At 39.4% G+C, this 18,780-nt stretch overlaps 1 protein-coding gene across 1 annotated transcript in view; it reads right to left on the bottom strand.

Moving 5' to 3' along the window:
- Positions 1–18,780, bottom strand: part of LOC145981561 (cyclin N-terminal domain-containing protein 1-like) — a 22,887-nt gene extending 4,107 nt beyond the window's left edge. The window contains exons 1-5 of the mRNA XM_083114901.1: positions 18,682–18,780; positions 17,492–17,681; positions 12,965–13,133; positions 9,253–9,363; positions 5,508–5,695 (exon numbers count right to left, since the gene is read on the bottom strand). Of these exons, the coding sequence (XP_082971027.1) occupies positions 5,508–5,695; positions 9,253–9,363; positions 12,965–13,133; positions 17,492–17,681; positions 18,682–18,757 (734 nt within the window). The 5' untranslated portion in view covers positions 18,758–18,780. The remainder of the gene's footprint in view (positions 1–5,507; positions 5,696–9,252; positions 9,364–12,964; positions 13,134–17,491; positions 17,682–18,681) is intronic.

Genomic DNA, 18,780 nt, shown 5'->3' with positions numbered 1-18,780 from the left:
TCCTTACAATTTATGGGTAACGGAATTGATGTGATAACTGCTTGGGAATACCTCAGATGGTTTAATATAGTTGCGGGGTATAATTATTTCTATTGTAATGAGAGAAAAAAACTTTATGCAAAAAGGAGGACTAGCCATGGGGATATTATCAGGGATAATATCAAGCATTTTTATTCACTTCATTGAGAACCCAGCATTGAGCACATTAGTAGAGAGTAAGGTTAAATTTTAAGGGAGATATGTGGATGACATTTTAGTTATCAGGAAAGAAGGAAGTTTGGACAGTTTATATAAAAATTTAGGAGATCAAGAAGCAAGAATCAAATTTACTAGGGAAAATACGAAGGATAATAAAATTAGCTTCCTAGACCTAGAGATCCACAAAATAGGCACAGAAATAGGAACAGGCATCTTTCATAAGCCCCTAGCGGGAAAAATGTATGTCAATAAGGAATCTGGCCACGCCACTAGGATTAAATATAATGTCTTCCTAAACTTGTTCATACGTGCTATCAGATTATGTAACAGTAAAGAGAGTTTAAAAAGGGAAATACAAGGTAACCAAAAAAGTTCTTGCCATTTTTGACGTCCCATTAATCATGCGCTCAGAGAGAGGAAACGAAATGACGCACGTGCCTGCCAAGCGATCGGGAATTAGTCTGACCATCGACTGTCAGTAATACAGGCACGTTACACATACACAGCAGTCATAGCTCGTCCAGTGTTGAAGAGAAATGGAGGTATCAAAGCAGCTTGTTCGCGTGTGTTTGTTGTATGACTTTAAAGTGGGCCTGTCATCTGCCGCATCAAGTCGCCACATTTAAGGCTTTTGGGGAGAATGCCGTGAACGAATGCACTGCCAGGCAGTGGTTCCAGAAATTTCGTTTTCAGAAGATGTGTGTCTTTCGGATGAACCTCGCAGTGGACGACCACATGTTTTGGATGATGAGGCCCTGGAAGCAGCCATCGAGGAGGACAGTGGTCTAACAATGCCAAGCCACATGTGGCAAAGAGGACCCGGGAGACCCTTCAGCAACTTGGCTGGGAGACACTGTGCCATCCACCATATTCACAGGACCTTGCACCAACAGATTACCACCTGTTTCATTCCCTCGACAACCACCTCCGTGGGAGATCCTTCGCAAATGAGGGAGACCTGCGGAACGCACTCACAGACTTATTTGCATCTAAGCCCGCCGAGTTTTATCACCAGGCTATTGTGCTGCTGCAGGAACGTTGGATGCTGATGGAGATTACTTCGAAACCTAAAGGTACGTACCGTCCACTGTATTGCTATTTGTTTATCACTGCTCTAGAACAGCAAGAACTTTTTTTGGTTATCTTGTATTGCATCCATAATGTAGGTAGGAAGAATGGGTATAAAAATGTGGAAATATTTACGCAAAGCAAGAAGGATATGTTCTAAAGAAGAAATTAAGGATGAGGAGGTAATGAAATACAGGGTTTTCGTAAATGATTGTCGGGGTTACAAAGAAGCACTGTATTTTACATAATAAAGATAGATACATGCAATTTTTTGCAAAATGTTAGAAAACTCACCAAGTTTTTATGACAAAGTCACAAATGTTCCATGTGCTCGCCTCGCGATATCCTGCAGATATCTAAGCGATAGTCCATTTCCTGCCGCACTCGGGATAGCATATCACGTGTAACACTGTTGATGGAATTCGTTATGCGTGTTTTCAGTTCCTCAATGGTAGTGGGTAATGGGAAACTGTATCTTTTACATATCCCCAGAGAAAAAAATCGCAAGGAGAAAGGTCAGGGGAACGAGGCGGCCATGATGAAAGGTATTCATCCTCATCACTCCCGTGCCCAATCCAACGTTGTGGTAATGTTCTGTTGAGCAATGATCGCACTTCACAGTGGAAGTGAAGTGAGGCTCCATCCAATTGCATGATGAAGGTGTTAGAATCTTCTTCCACTTGAAGATAGCCACTCATTCCACATATCCAGTAATGTCAATCCCGTAACCGTTTTCTCCATGAAGAAGAATGGGCCGTGCACCTTTCTCGTGACACAGCACAAAAAACATTCACTTTAGGCGAGTCCCGAACCAACTCAACAAACTGATGACGATTTTCCGTTCCCCATATGCGCACATTGTGTGTGTTTACTTTTCCACTTAGGTGGAATGTCGCCTCGTCAGTGGAAACGAAATTCCCGATCAAATTGTCATCGTCAGCCATGAGATTTTGCATATCGCTGACGAAAGTTTCCCGTACACGACTGTCGTTACGTGTTGGCTTTTGATGCAGACTTAGGCGGTATGGTTTCATGTTTAGCCGTTTTCGTAGAACACTCCATAATGTTGTCTTCGGAATGTTGAGTTCCTTGGATCCAGCAGGAATCGATTTCTACGGGCGCCGTAGATAGGTTTCACGAACTCGCTCCACATCATGTTCCGACACTGATGGTCGACCACTGCTTTTGCCTTTGCAAATGCAACCTTTTTCTTTGAACTGTGCATGCCACCTTCTAATCTAATTGTCTTTCCGACATCGCGCACAAAAATGTCGTTTCACAACTGTAACGGACCTCGTTGCGTGATATTCAAGGACACAGAACGCCTTCTCACTAGTAATATCCGCCATTTTAGAAAACTGCCGCCTGGCGGCAGAATCGGGAAGCAGAGGTCTATGAAACAAATAAGGAACAAAACTTGTTGAGTTTCTCAACAATATGGTGCATTTGTGTTCACCGTGTCATTCACCCAGATCGATTACAACAATGAGGAAACCCCGACAATCATTTACGAAAACCCGGTATAGGTATGTGGCTATCCCCTACTTTAGAGGAATGTCTGAGAAGATAGAAAGAACAGTGAAAGAATTTGGTATTAAATATGGGATGAAAGCACCCAGGAGCTTAGAGAGATATTTCACCGGTTATAAAAAAGAATGAGGGAAAAAGGAAGAAAATGAAGAGGAAAAAAAAAAGGTATATAAGATTAAATGCCAATGCAAAAAAGAATCCATTGGACAAACTGGCAGAAGTATGGGTATACGTTGGAAAGAACACGATAAGGACATCAGGGAAGGGAATCCCAGAACTGGATTATCTGAGCATGTTTTGGAAGAAGAGCATAAAATTGAAGGATGGGAAGTCCTTAGGGAGGAGGATAAACAATGTAGAAGAAATGTATACGAAGAATCATTTAGTATATGTAGGAATAGAGAAAATAAACTTAATAGGGAAGATGGTAACATTGATAAACTCTGAATAGGAATGCTGAAAAAATGGGAAAAGCGGGAATATGAGGAAATCTGATTCAAGGTTACCCCAGACGTAGAGCGCAAAGCTCGAGTTGTAACACGATTTCATTTTGGATATGAGGTAATGCAGAGGGGGAAAAAGAGTGGGGGGAGATTAACTCGATTACGACCTCGTGCATTCGCAAGGAAGCCATTGACTCAAAATGTGAGAGGCAAATGGCTGGAGGGATTCTTTTTTAGTAAGTTGTAACAGAGGGGTTTTAATGGTTGGAAAATTGTACATAGTGATTTTTTAAAAAAAGAACAGGTCAGTTGTGATGGAATGCCAATATTTTATCCTATCCATGTAAACCGAAGCTTCGTGGTCAACCGTGAAGCCGATAAACCGATCTGAAGAAGGGGACAGTGGTCTTTGAAACGTTGTCAATTACTCAATACACACTGGGAAGCTTTGTTCATTGCAGAAGAACACTGGAATAAATTAAACAATGAAAATGGTAACATAGATCCAGCATGGAGTTTTCTTTTTCACAAATGGAGTAAGCCACCGTCTTTAAAATTTAATGTAACAGAAAACATCAAGAGACTTTGTGAAAACAATGATGAATTTGAATTACCTGATGATATTTGGGATTTATAATTTTAAAAAAAATCTGAAATAAAAATAAAACAGACTGCTTTTTTCACAGTTAAGTTGCTATATTACAACAATGTAACATTGACAACATCCATTATATAACAGATTCTTTGTGTTTAAAAAATTACTAACCATTGTTATAACTGTATGTTTAGTCAAAATGAAAATAAATGTCTGATGAAAGGAGCGTGTGTTCTCCTGAAACGTCACAAAGAAAAACTGTTTTTCTTATGCTTGTAATAACCGTAAACTACAGGAAAATAATCACACTACACTCACTGAACGTAAGTAAAAATAAGTTATATTTTATTTTAAAAGATATCGCCGTGAATAAAAAATCATGTTAATTATTTGGACGAGGCATGCGTCAACGCGGGTCGTAAATTGATTCAACCATGGGAGCATGCAAAACCACCACCAGGGCTGAAGCAACCAAAAACGGGGAAGGCTTATTGTTTCACGCACTGGCGGCAATGAAGGCTTTGTTAATGATTCATGTTTACTGTTCCGTGCAATGAAAGGGAAGGGTGATTATCACCAAGTAATGGACAGACCAACATTTGGCTCCTGGTTTAGTGAAGTGATTCATAAATTGAAACCAAACGGAGAAATAGTAGCAGACAATTCACTATATTGTATATAACAAATCATAATTTTTTTGGTAGTATAAACTTGAAGGGTGTGTATCATATAGTAATGTATGTGCTGCGAACGAAGCAACCAAGATTTTCATAAATTTATTTATTTCTAAACGAGAAACAATACCTGTCGTTTACTTTTACCGTTGTTTTTTTCTTGCACGTGCTCGACACATACACACACATGCCCTTAAGTTTCGAAGATATTTCGCGATTTATATTAAGTAGGGACACATTTATTACATAATCTATGCGCAGGAAATACCTTAAAAAATTGTATGGTTCAGGAGACAAAAAGAAGCAAAAATGTATTGCGCTTGATATGCATGTATGGGTTTGGATATGTTAAGGGGTTGGCAATACTGCTGATTCTCTCATTGCCTGCGATACGAAGAGCTCAGTGGTTCAGGCAAGACTGGCACGGATGATTGTGAGCTCCGTTCTCTCGCGGATTAATACCTAAATCCTGCCTCAAACTTAACCTGACGTGAAGCTTGCTTAGGTGATCTATATATCAAATCAGGCTAGAATTTCACAAGAAATGCAACGGTGAAGGCATTTTTGACACATTAGGCCTAATGTGTTACTCTCATGACTTGTTGCAGGAGCCTCCCCGATGGTGCAGTGGTAGCATCGTTACCTTGTATTCAAGGGGTCAAGGGGTCCCGGGTTCGATACTCAGTGGAGGCATCAAGTGGTTTGGATCCCACTTTAAACTGTAAGTCCCGATTAGCCTTACTGTCCATAAAGTGGACTTAAAACACCATATCAATTAATATCAATAATGACCAATTGTACCCAGCATAACTCGTACGTGTAAGAATATATTCTATATACTCTTCCATTAATTCTTAATTTTCAGCATCTTGGAATTGGTGGATGCGTAAAAGGAACTACCATATTCATAAATGTATACTGTAAATATTATTAATACAGAAAACATAAAATTATAGACATGTCTTTCTATTCAAAATTGTTCGTTAAGGATATACATGCCTTTCTTGATCTGATTTTCCTGTCAAAAGCCAGTAAAGCTGAGAATATATCTTCTCATGCTGAAGGTATACAACATCGAGCAGCTTCAGGCTTATATTATAGAGCACACTGGTCTCGCGTTCCAAGTCTGTACTTGCAAGTGAGATGAGAAGGGTCTCTATGCAAGTTAATGGAGTAACATATTGTACCTGAAAAAAAAAGTGTTGTTAAAAAAATCAGAATACAAAATTTAAATTTAAATGTACATGTAACAAGGCTGTACTGAAACCAATGCTTAACATTGGGCCCGTTCCAAAAGTCACAAGAGTTTAACGCGTTAAACGAGTTATGGTAACTAGCTGTCCCATAAGTGCTTCCGTGCGTTTCGTGAGGTTCATTATGAGTCATTCCATATGAAATCAACACAGCCCACAAGCTGACCATATCCGATTTTCATGAAATTTGGGGAGTTGAAACTATGAATGGAACTTAGTAACTATGATTTTTAGTTTCGTGCGTCTTGTAATTGTTAAATTATTCAAGGTCAAAGTTAGCAGAAATTGCCCTTTTTGAGCCCGCTTAGCTATACCAAATCTGCTGTAACTCCGCCCCTATTTCGCCTAGGAAGCTCAAATAAAGCTTATTGTACAGAGAATTGAACAAGCATTCCAGTGATATACGAGGGACGTTCATTAAAGATTTCCCCGACCCAGTTCTAGTTAATGTAGAATACTGAAATTGTATATGTGTAATGATACATATGTGCATAGGTCATGAGGTAATTTGCAATTCTGAACTCCTCTTAGTTTTTCTCTTACAAGTACCGAATTGAGACAAGGTGTAGTGATGGATCCAGTGGAATACCAAGCAGTCATCAAGTTTCTTTACTTGAGAGGCTGCACACCAAAGGAAATGTTTGATGAGATGAAAGTGACCTATGGAGAGGATGCCCCATCGTATGACGTACTGAAGCACTAGCATCGTCAGTTCAAGCGAGGGTGGACTTCAGTGGAAACTACCCCATTCCCGGGCAACCCCAGTCAGCCATTGACAAAAACACCATTGGGCAAGTGAAAGCCGCCATCTTGGAGGATCGCCGCATAACCGTTCGCCAACTAGCTGAAGATGTCAAGATCAGTGTGAGGTCTGTGGGAAAAATCATCCATGACCATTTGCACATGCGGAAGGTGTCTGCCCGATGGGTTCCTCGGCTACTCACACCTTTCCAAATGCAGGAACGAGTCCCGTGCTCCCAGGCTAATTTGACCATGTGCCACGAAAACCAGACTATGACCCAGAGGCCAAGGCCCAGTCAAAGCAATGGAAGCATCCTGACTCACCACCACCAAAAAAAGGCCCGTGTCCAACCCTCGGTGGGCAAAGTGATGCTCATAGTTTTTTGGGACCAGCATGGAGTAGTTATGATGGATTTCCTGGCAAAGGGTACCACAACTACCAGGACGTACTATGCTTCACTGCTGCGGAAATTGCGGAAGGCCATCAAAACCAAGAGACGTGGCATGCTGACCAAAGGCGTCCGCATCCTGCAAGACAACGCTCCAGTTCACAACTCGAATGTTGCCCAGACAGAAGCACGGTCCTGCGAATATGAAATCCTTCCTCATCCCCCGTACTCTCCAGACCTTGCACCATTAGGCTTCCACCCTTCCCAACCACGAAGTCACTTCTGAAGGGGACGCACTTCCACGACGATGAAACGTTGATTTCTGAGGTCAAGTCATGACTTCTGGAGCAACCTGCAGACTTCTACAAACAAGGTCTAGGTGGGTACATAAAGCAATGGGAAAAGTGTGTGGCCATTGGTGGTTCCTATGTAGAGAAGGACTAATGTCTGTACCAATTTTCGTTTATCTCCGTCCATGGGAACTGAACTGGTTAAGGGGAAATCTTTAATGAACTTCCCTGGTATAACAAGCCTACCTTTGGATAAAAATATAATTTTGTCACGTGACCTTGACCTTTGACCTTGAATATCTCAAAACGTCATCACCAAAACTCGTGAAAAAAATATTTTTGGTCTCTCATACCATACTCTAAAACATATCAAAAAATCATTCTGGGACTGCAATGGGATCAGAAGATACAAAATAATATGTGTAACTATGTGACTGATAAAAGCCCCATTATATGAACTATAACGAGTCAAATGTCCCTTAACACCCCACTACAAAATGTAAAGGAGTTATCCTGGGTATAATTGGTCATGAAAGAAATAGGTTAGGGACAGGGAGATCCCTAGCCATGTGTGTCAAGCGCAGGTTCGGCATATTGTTGACCGCTATATTGAATTCAACGCAAAAATTTCAAAGGAAAGGGGTGACGTGATATATCAAATCAGGCTAGAATTTCACGAGAAATGAAGCTGCAAAGGTTTTTCCAACGTATCTTTAGCCAGCAAAAAGTTATACGCATATCTTTCACTTACGATATATGCACATTATAATGTTGTCAATGTTCCTGTGAGCACACTCGTTGACGTCTCTCACACTCACATACAACATTTGGCAATGTACTTTTCCACATAACATCCATTCACATTTATACATTTGTCCCACCGTGACACCAATTTTTCGATGCCCATGCAGTAGAAATCGTTCGGCTGGATGCGTTACCAATGGTGCACGGCTGTCACAACTTCCATGTCGCAGCTAAAGTGTTTGCCGGCAAGGTGTTCCTTCAGTGGGTCAAACAGGTAAAAGTCTGACGGGGCCAGGTCTGGACTGTACGTTGAATGCTTGAGAATTTTCCAATGCCAGGAATTGACTTTTTGCATCACTGATGCAGCCACATTGGCACAAACATTGTCATGGAGAATGATGACTACCTCCAGAGATTTTATTGGACGTTTACGGTGCAGAGCAGCTCGTAGACGATCCAGTGTGGCACAATATGCACCAGCATTTACAGTTGCTCCTTTCGTCCAAAAATCAGCAAGGATGACACACTGGCTATCCCAGAAAACGGTAAACGAAACCTTTTCTGCAGACGGGGTTGTCCTGAATTTTTTGTGTGGGAGCGAGTTTGGGTTTCCATATCATACTCTTGTCACTTTCGTTCAGGGGTGTAATGAAAACCCCACGATTTGTTCCAGTAACAAAGTGGTCGAGGAATGCGTTTCCGGTCCTATGGTACTGGAGCAAATGCTCAAGACTGTATCCTATAGGGTCCTCCATATGCTGTGGTGTGAGCTGTCTGGGAACTCATCTCGCTGATAACAAAGTTCTTCATGAATGATGGTGTATGCACTGCCATATGAAATGCCTACTACATTCGCTGTTCTTTGGATTATTGTCCGCCAGTCCTTCTGAATCAATGCCTCCACAGCGTTAACATTGCTCTGTGTGTGGGATGTGCGAGGCTATCCAGAACGGTGTTCATCAAAGACATTTACAAGCCTGCGTTGAAATTTGCACACCAGTTACAGACATTTGTGACACGTCACCATACACTGCACACAACTCACGATATATTTCAGGTGGTTTCTGTCCTTTTGACCACAGAAACCGAATAACACTCCTCAGATCAACTGTGTTGAATGTCTCAAGCATAGCTGCCATTTTGAAACAATGAAACAACTGCCTTATGGCATGCATGAGTGCACACACCTGCCCTCTCGTGGAAAGGTGGCGAAATAGTTGTGCTTCCAAATGTATATTTCAGTTTTTGTGAATACATTTCCATTTGGCTGTAAACAATTTACTCAATTACTTTTTGACATCCCCTCGTATATATACACTTAACTTACCTTAAATTTTAAAGTTTTAAAAACTCTCATCTCTGAGTGGAGAATGCTTTGCGTCGTGAAGCTATGGCCAGCATTGAGAAGAAAGTCTCTTATCTTCTTAGGAGTTAGAACCTGTTATGGAACATAGCAACAAATTTAGATTTTGATCATGTATCATGTGACAGTTAAAATTCAGTTATATATTGAGTTACAACTGTGGCTTATTTTAATATTCCAATATTTCGGTTTGACTAAGATTTTAATATAACGCAACAAAAAATACAATCACTGGAAATGTTCATGAATTCTATGTGAATTTTCTTTACAAGTATCAAAATCGTGGCATCTAGTAATGAAATATCGTGAATGTAGACAGGAGGGTGCATGTTGGGGAAGTAAATGCGCACAATCTTTATTTTTGTCAACTTTAAAAATTAATCCCATTTTAAGTTTCAATTTTATATTTTGTACAGTTTTCTTTATAATGTAGCAGTTGCAGTTTAATAGGAATCAAAATCTACACTATGAAAGAAGAATATTTCTTCATTTTGAACACACTTCTAATTAAACAAAACATTTTTTCCCAAATTAGATTCTGTGATTGTGAAGCATTATTTTCAGCAACTTAAATTATCAGGGTTGTTACGATTTTTTGATTATGATATTCCCTGACCTTTCCAAGGTTTTCCAGTCCAAAAATGAATATTTTCCAGACATGTTTATCATCATGATTTTTTTGATTTCAAACCTTGTGTTTTTAAAATAAATTTATAATCTGTTATTATTTCACAACTTTCTTTTTTAGGAAATTTCATTCTACAGCACAAGAACACGTCAAAATTCAAAGAGTAAAATGTAAAATTACAATTGACATCAAATGTATTGGGTGCATCTAGCCTTCAGGCTACATTATTTCACCAGAACAGATCTCCACAATATAAAAACAACAGAAAAAGTTCATAAACCATACAAAATTTTTCATTTTCTGGCGGATCTATAGTCTCGTGGAAAATGCTGCTCTTTGGCTTATATTTATAAGTAAGCAAATCTGTAGACATTTTTGTTGCATAGGAATTCTATGGGAAATGCCAACGAGACTAAGATCTATAAAATAATAGACAATAACCTCATTCATCTTCACCAACCTTTCTGATAATTATGATCATATTGTCAATGTACTTTAGTTATCAATCAGATATCTGGACTGCAAGCTTTACTTTGATATTCTTTATAATATCTAGTATTATTAAAGTGAAAATTTATTACAGAAATTCGAAGGAACCATAATTTTGCACAAGACTGAGAATCATAAGAACGTAAGGAACAAGTTTCTGAGCTGAATCTTTTTTCGGAGTGGAATCACAAGAACCAAATTCAGAAGTGGAAGTGAACTGGTTGTTCATTTTGCAACTTTTTCTCTTGCAGACTCTAAAATGCACGTAAATTCCATACAATCTGCAAATTTCCCTGACATTTCCCCCTGATTATATTCTTTAGAAAGTGGCCCTGGGTTCCAATACCTGGTCAAGGCACATAGTTGTTTAAACTGTAGGTAAACTGTAGGTCTAGTCCTGATCAGCCTATCTGTGCACAAAAGGAACTTGGAAACTAACTCTTAAGAAAGAATAACTATATGACAGAAAAAAACTTCTTATGTTACGTGCCGGCAACATACTTGTTAAAAACAAAAACCACACAAACAGCACGATAAAAAACACTTTAGGAGTTGTCCTAAGCTTTCGATTCCATATCAGAATCATCATCAGGGCTGGTCGAGAAATGACGAAAGGGATGCAGCTGAACTAGTAGCTCCAGTGGAACTTCAACCGTGTCCCTTTCGTAGTCTCTCGACCAGTCCTGATGTTGATTCTGAGATGGGATCGAAAGCTTAGAACAACTCCTAGCCGTTTGTGTGTCTTTTGTTTTTTTTTAAAGAATAACTATATTGCATTCTAGTTTTTGATTACACCGATAACAGCTGAAAACTTGATAGTGATGATATTTTTGTGAAATAGTAAAGTATTGTAATTTGTTGTATGTTATTTATGATGGGAATTATGGGTATATGATTTTAAACATATTTTCTCAGTGTAAAAACTATATACATACGTGGGTTGTGAATAAGCAACACTGTCAGGAAAAGGTAATAACACCATGCATGTGCTATCAGGCAGTGAGCAATGGCAGTTTGGAGCCATGCTGATGTGTGGAGTGCCAAAAGTGGTCGGTACAGTGAGTGCTGTTGTGTATGTAGGAGGTTGAAATGAACAACATTTTCTGTACTGCTCTAAAACATGTTTACAAAGGTAGAACAGTGATTGTGGACCAAAATCCAGGTTTGATCATGGCAAAAATGCACGAGAATGTGATCGAGACTTGCATGAATCTTGAAGCAACAATAACCAGCCTTACCTCATGGTTGCACAATGGTGCCAATATCGGGAACCCAGCATGATGCAATTTTTCTCATGTGAGGGTGTTCTCACAGATGCATCGCAATCTCCTAAAGAAATGCACTTACCCATTATGCAATCATCAGATAGGGCTAGGCAGGGTGCAAAATCCTGGGGGTGGGGGGAATGGGGGATTTCCACCCACCAATAATCTTGGCCTCAAAAATCCTCCCCACCAGAAATTTGGGGGGGGGAGATTTTGTTTCAACAAACAAAAGATAAGCAATTCTTTTTATTTCAAGTATACTTTAGTAAGAATAATATGGAAAAGATATGCAAATTAGTGTAGTTGTGAGTGTTCAACGCCATTTCTCTCTCGATCATTAACAAATCTACATCAATACGCACAATAAAAGTAAAACAAGAATGGAAAACAATAATAACTATGAAATCTAATTGATTTATATTAACATAAAGCAAAACTAAATAAGAACTTAACATAATAAAACCACTTCAAGTAGTATTTCATAATTTATTAACATCTTTAACCAGTTAGTAAGGGAATTAGTGTCCTACGTTATATCTGATATATGTAAAAGTAACAAATTATTTTCTTTGTGTAATTAATAATAATACTAATTTATTTTAAATTTAGTAATTAATATTTACTTTTAATAACATTATAAATATGTATATCATCTCATTTATATGTATGTTTGTGGGGGAAGGGGGTTTGTAGATTAAGATTTTTCTCTCTCCCCCCTCCCCCCCTCCAGTCTTCAATGATTTCGCACCCTGCGGCTAGGCTTCATGCAAGTCATGCTGATATTGTTGTGCATTTTTTCCACAGGCCACATGGATTTTGATCCACAATCACTGTTCTACCTTTGTAAACATGTTAGAGCAGTACAGAAAATGGTGTTCATTTCAACCTCCTACATATACAGCACTCCCTGTACCGACCACTTTTGGCACTCCACACATCGACATGAGCCCGAACTAACATTTCTCACTGCCTGATACCACACGTAAGGTGTTATCACCTTTTCCTGACAGTGTTGCCACTACTTTATTTACAACCCACGTATACCATAACTGAATAGCCTCAGAATTTAAAAATTGCCTTCATGACCAAGCATGTTGAGTGTTGAACTTGCAATCCTGCCACCAACAGTCCTAGGTTTGAGTCATGGCATAGGTGTTCATCATTCATCCTCATCATAGTCAAAGCAGCATAAAATAAGAAAAAAAACACAAATACAAAATTTAAAATTATCAGATGTAGACTGGTGTAAATACCTGTGTACATTGTGATGAGCAAATAATCTTATGTTAGGTACCTTGTAGTGATCTATAAGTTTGGATGCGAGTTGCATGCAAGAAAGTATTCTCAGCAAAGCTTGGTTCTGAACTCTTCGTCCCACTTTCACCCACCGTTCCTTGCGCTGTTGTTTATTGTTTTGTGTCTGGACGTACGAACACAATTCTTGCTCGTGCAACATCATGAATCTGTAAAACGTTTAAGTTGTGAGAGGATTATATTCACTGTATCATCAACGTATATAATAATGGAAGTCTTTACACAATATATTACATATTTTGTTACATGAACAATGGAAATGGCAGTTCAACACAGAAACATATCCGCTGCAATTGGTAGATGATCATACAAGTGCACAAAAAATCACAACCTTTGTCCTGAAATTTTAGTTATGACTATTTGTTGCACCTGCCAATACTGCTAGCTAATGTTCCGGAGCAAACAGTGGTGTTTGTTACTGCGTTCACTGCCTGTAAACAAAATTTTATCATATGTTTTTACACATTAATTTCAATATATGGGTAACGCACATTATACAGGATGATTCAAAAAGGACTTTACAACTTTGAATGAATATAGAAATTTATTCAGATAACTTAAAGAGTTGGTTGAGTTGCCATTGCAAAGCAAAACACATCAAGTTTGTCATACAACATTCTTGTTGGGTCGATGTGGCTACCATTTGTAGTGCAGCATACATCTCACCTGATGTCGATTTCATTCCAAACCCGATCTTGAATGAAACCCCACAAGAAAAAATCTAGCGGGGTCAAATTGGGGAGCGAGGTGGTCATGCAATTGAACCTGCACGACCTATCCACCGACCTGAGAATTGAGTATCAAGAAAATCTCAGACTTCTACGTGGTAGTGTGGTGGTGCCCCATCTTGCTAATAGTAAAGGCATCCATCTTGGTCATCCTCATCGAACTGAGGAATTAGAAAATTTTGTAGCATATCCAGATACACGATACCATTTATGGTTGCCTCCTGGAAGAAGAACGGGCCAAAACACACAGCAAGCACGTTCAGTAAAAGTAGCCATTTTCAAGAACAATGCTGACAGCGCTACTGGTGGGTGAGTTCGGTACTAATGGTCTACATGAGTCAAAACTTGATGTGTTTTGCTTTGCAATGGCACCTCAACCGACTCTGTAAATTATCTGAATAAATATCTATATGCTCTCAAAGTTGTAAAGTCCTTTGTGAATCACCCTGTATATTATGCAAACTATTACAAGCTTTTAAACCAGAATTTATGTACAAAGGTTGGATAAAAAGTAATGGCAACACTGCTGTCCCGTGAAAGGGGCGAGTCACAGCGCCACAACCGTTTCGTGGTTGATAAAGGAATGTCAGACGAGGAAGTATAGTGAGTGGGGTGCGATTGTATGTGATTCAGTCAAAAACAGCAGAGGACGAGAGTGCAAGCGCCCTAACAATATGTTTAGGCAAGAAGAACAACGTCTCTTAGGCAGACGGTCAACGCAGCCTACTACTGCACCTTCTTGCAACACCACCTTCGTCTTGCATTAAGAAGGAAGCGACGGCACGTTCTGGCACGGTGTCCCATCATCCTGCTTGACAATGCAAAGTGTCACACTGCGAACACTGTGACGGCGCTCCTGCATAACTGGTAGTGGGAGGTAGTGGAACATCCGCCGTATTCACCGGTATGAGACTGTGTGATTACGACCTTTTTGCCAAAATGAAGGAACCACTGGGCGGGAAGCACTACGACACGCGCGAATCCATCATACGTGCTATAGGGCGGTCACTGCGGGACATCGACAGAGATGGACGCGCTGACGGTGTACGATGTCTTCCATACGTGTGGCAGAAGGTCGTAGAGATTGGGGGGCGATTACATTGAAGGAATGTAACAAGTGCTCCTCTGCCAATACAGTCAAGTAGCAATTATACCAGTGTTGCCATTACTTTTTATCCAACCCTTGTATATTAGACTAGTTTAGTACACCACTGATCGTTCTCCATCGCACTCTTTTGATGACCTGGTTTCCTTGCCATTTTGTACATGGGGAGTACAAGGGAGCCAAACAAATGGGTGAGTGCTTATTTGGAACAAATAAAAACAGCATGCATGGTCAGTTCCACCGCTCCAACTAGCATTCTTCTTTCCTTCCTGCTTTCTGTGGTGCACTTGGCAGAGGTAGTGTTGCTATATGGAGGAAAATTATCCTTGGTGAAGGGGAATCCAGGTCCAATTTTAGGTAAAAAGGGGAAAAATTTGAAGTTGTTGGACTTCCGTTTTTGTTTTACTTGCATGCCTGCATGGGTGTTTTATTTCTATTATATCTAATTAATATATAATAAATATATACAATAAATAATAATTGTTATGATACACCAGCTCAAATTTTCAGAATAAGCCACCGAGAGCAAGGCATGTCTAGTTCTGCATGCTCCATTACATTGCTTTCCTCTGGGGTATTAGCTACACAAATTTCTGGGTAAAAATTAAGACGTGATTTTTAATGTGTAGTTAGTACTTTGGCACACGTCTCCGTTTGAGAACAAAGTGCTGGTCTGCCAGTATTGCAAACCAAGACTATACTATATTTCACTGCATAATTGTCACACATTTTATGCCTTTTTTTTTATTTTGCAAAAGAGTGGGGTGTGCCCATTATGTGAATATTTTATTTTTAATTATGCCAGTATTACTGGTACTTAAAAAATCATTCATTACTAAACTGTGATGCATGGAATACTCAGAAATATCCATTAAAATTGAATAGTCCAAATTGATGCACATCATGTCTTCATGACAGTTTAGGGAACATTTTTGAGGTCTGAAAAAATTAATATTAGTTGTTAATTATTGCATTGTTGTCGAAATATTACACTTGAGAAAATTTACTACAGGTTGCGAAGTACGGACTTGCAAAATGTAATATGTTTACGAAGATTCTGTGCCGCTATCATGCATTTTGTTGTGACGCCTCAATGCAATGAAAGGTTATATACCAATTTTGGACTATAAAATCAGGGTGCGATGATTATGCAGTGAAATATGATATGCCACTTTTCCCATAAAATTGGTATAGCTGAAGTCTTAGCATAGCCAGTTCGGCATCTTTGACACAACCCCAGAGGAAGCCGACTGGACCCATATCTGGTTTCGAGCCACCACCTGTTTTTCTGTAAAGAGATGTAACCACTTTTGCATGCAGTGTTTAGACTTTCATTCATTTACTGTGACGTTATACTCCCAAGGTCTATATTGTATAAAAAAATAGCACAACACAATAACACAACCAAGCAAAGATAAAGATCCGCAACCTTACATTAAGAAATCTCTAAAGAAACTGAATTAGTAACATCTCATTTACTCCACGTGGAGTTGACAAGAGCTGTCATTTCTTGGACAAACACTATTGATGGGAAAGGTTTCAGGGGACGATTTATTGGACTCCATGTAAACCTGACATGTAGTTGCTAGGGGGAAAACTGATCTTTCGGAACTTTCTTTGAAGTAAAGTGGTCATCCAAAGCAGACAACAACTTTATGTAAATGTATATACGAGGACAAATCAAAAAGTCTTTGCCCCTAGTTTTTTCAGCCGAAATATTAATGTAATTGAGAAACTGAGATATGCATTCAATGCAATTGCTTTTTCTTAAAACGGCCCAGAGTTAACTATTGGCTGCTCCGCAGCACGGCGTTGCTGTCGGTTTGCAAAGATGGCTGTAGTACTCAACATATCCATGTCACATGAGCAGCAAAGTGTTCTTCGTTTTCTATGGAGCAAGGGACGAACACTCAGTTCGAAAATGGCCGAAAATACCTTCATGACAATGAGCGTCCTTGCTCAGAACGGAAAACATTGCTCATGGTTATCTGGGATCGCCAAGGACCAGTTTTGCTGGATTTCATGCCACGAGGTGACACCAACAATGCTGCCAGCTATTGTGTCACACTCTCATGTCTGCAAGCTGCCATCAGGAAAAAGTGCCAAGGGATTCTCATTGTGGACAATGTGGTTATCCTCCATGATAACACCAGGCCTCATGTGGCAAACAGGACCATCGACAGACTTCAATCATTCAATGGGAGATTCTGGAGCATGCACCATATAGTCCAGACCTCGCCCCCAGTGATTTCCATGTGTTTGGTCCACTGAAGAAGTTTCTGGCAGGACAGAGGTTAATTTGCGACGACAAAGCGAAGACCGCTCTCTGGCAGTGGTTCCACGATCAACCAACTGAATTCTACAACAGCAGCATCTCCAAACTAGTGGTGTGACGGGACAAATGCCTGAACTGCTGTGGTGACTATATGGGAAAATAGTGGAAGGTACATAGAACAATTCCTGTATTTTGATTTCCCTGCATGTTTATTATTTCAGGTGGAAAAAAAATTGGAGCAAAGACTTTTCAATTTGTCCTCCTATATAAATGATGTACAATAACACAATAATGTATCCAATAGAATTTAACACACAATATGTAGTAATAATTATTAAATGAACATCATGTTTAATGATATGAATAGGTAACTCTTTGTGACACAAGAGTAGTACAAACCTGTCAAAAAGATCCACAGTCAGATATTTAACTCCTGGAGGCTGTGCAAGTTCATCAGAAATGCTGAATATAAGTTCCACTACATTCTCGGGTACAATAAGAAATGGGATAGACTTTTCAAGTCCTCTATCATGAGCTGCTTTTTTGTTGTGCCTTTGAAGATCTTCCAACCAGTCAGCTACCATGTATGCTGGAAATAATTTACACACATTAGTAACAACACATGGAATTGAGCCTTGTAATCAAGGGTCCCTTCCCTAGTTCGATACTTATTGGAACGCACATTGCATAGTGGGTTTGGATTCCACTTTAAACTGCAGGTCCAGTCCTGATTATCCTATCAGTGCATAAAGTGGGCTTTAAACAAAAACATGAAATTGAACAGGTTCTAAAAACTCCTTGCAATACTCTTGCATCCCTTTATGACATGGATGTCTATCCTTATAGCCCCGTAAAATAATGATAATTATCTCGAGCTATTGACCAGGTCAGTTCTGGAACAGTTTCATAATTATATTATCTTAGTGGCAGGCAGCTTTTATTGTTGATATGCCAAAAAATCCATAGTGTTGGGAAATTTCCCAACTTAGATTTAAATATTCCATTTTGCACACCCCATAAGATTATTTTTTCAAATAGTAAATCTTACAGTTTACAGTTTTCCATTCCTCCTGCAAAGCGGCAAACAGCTCAGTGGTGTTTTTTCACGGCATGGCTTGGCTCTCAAGCGGCGCTCCAACTCGTCAAAAAGGTGTTCAATGGGGTTGATATCTGCACTTTGGGCTGGCCAATCAAGCTTTTGATGTCCTCAAACCACGTATTGATAATGCCTGCCGTATGACATGGAGCATTGTCGTGCTGAAATAGGTATGGGCCAATACTGAATTGTTCCCACAATGTAGGCAGCGCAGATATATTTGTCCTCATCACTATCATTTACTGACACTAGTACTCCTGATTTCAATGTGATAACATAGTTGACTGGAAGGCACTGACAGCCTTTGCCTTCTATCACTACAGCTATTCGCATAGAAATGAATATTATAAGGCTGTGGTAATTAAAATGTAGGGTAGCACCAGTGCTGAAATACATAAAGCAAGTTTATGCATCTGAAGAGATAAACACATATTTAAGTAGTTTTAGAAAGTTCTTTTTCAATTTTAATTTTGCATATTAAAAATACACTTACTTAGAATATCAGGTTCCCAACATAACTTAACTGATTTGAAACTTGGTTCTGGTGGAGAAGCAAATATAGCTTCCATGTTCCATGTAGCACTGGAATGTT

Source organism: Lepisma saccharinum, chromosome 29, assembly GCF_977018435.1.
Source record: "Lepisma saccharinum chromosome 29, izLepSacc3.1, whole genome shotgun sequence".
Lineage (NCBI taxonomy): Eukaryota > Metazoa > Arthropoda > Insecta > Zygentoma > Lepismatidae > Lepisma > Lepisma saccharinum.
The sequence above is the reverse complement of the archived record's forward strand: the minus strand, read 5'-3'. Positions and strand labels throughout refer to the sequence as shown.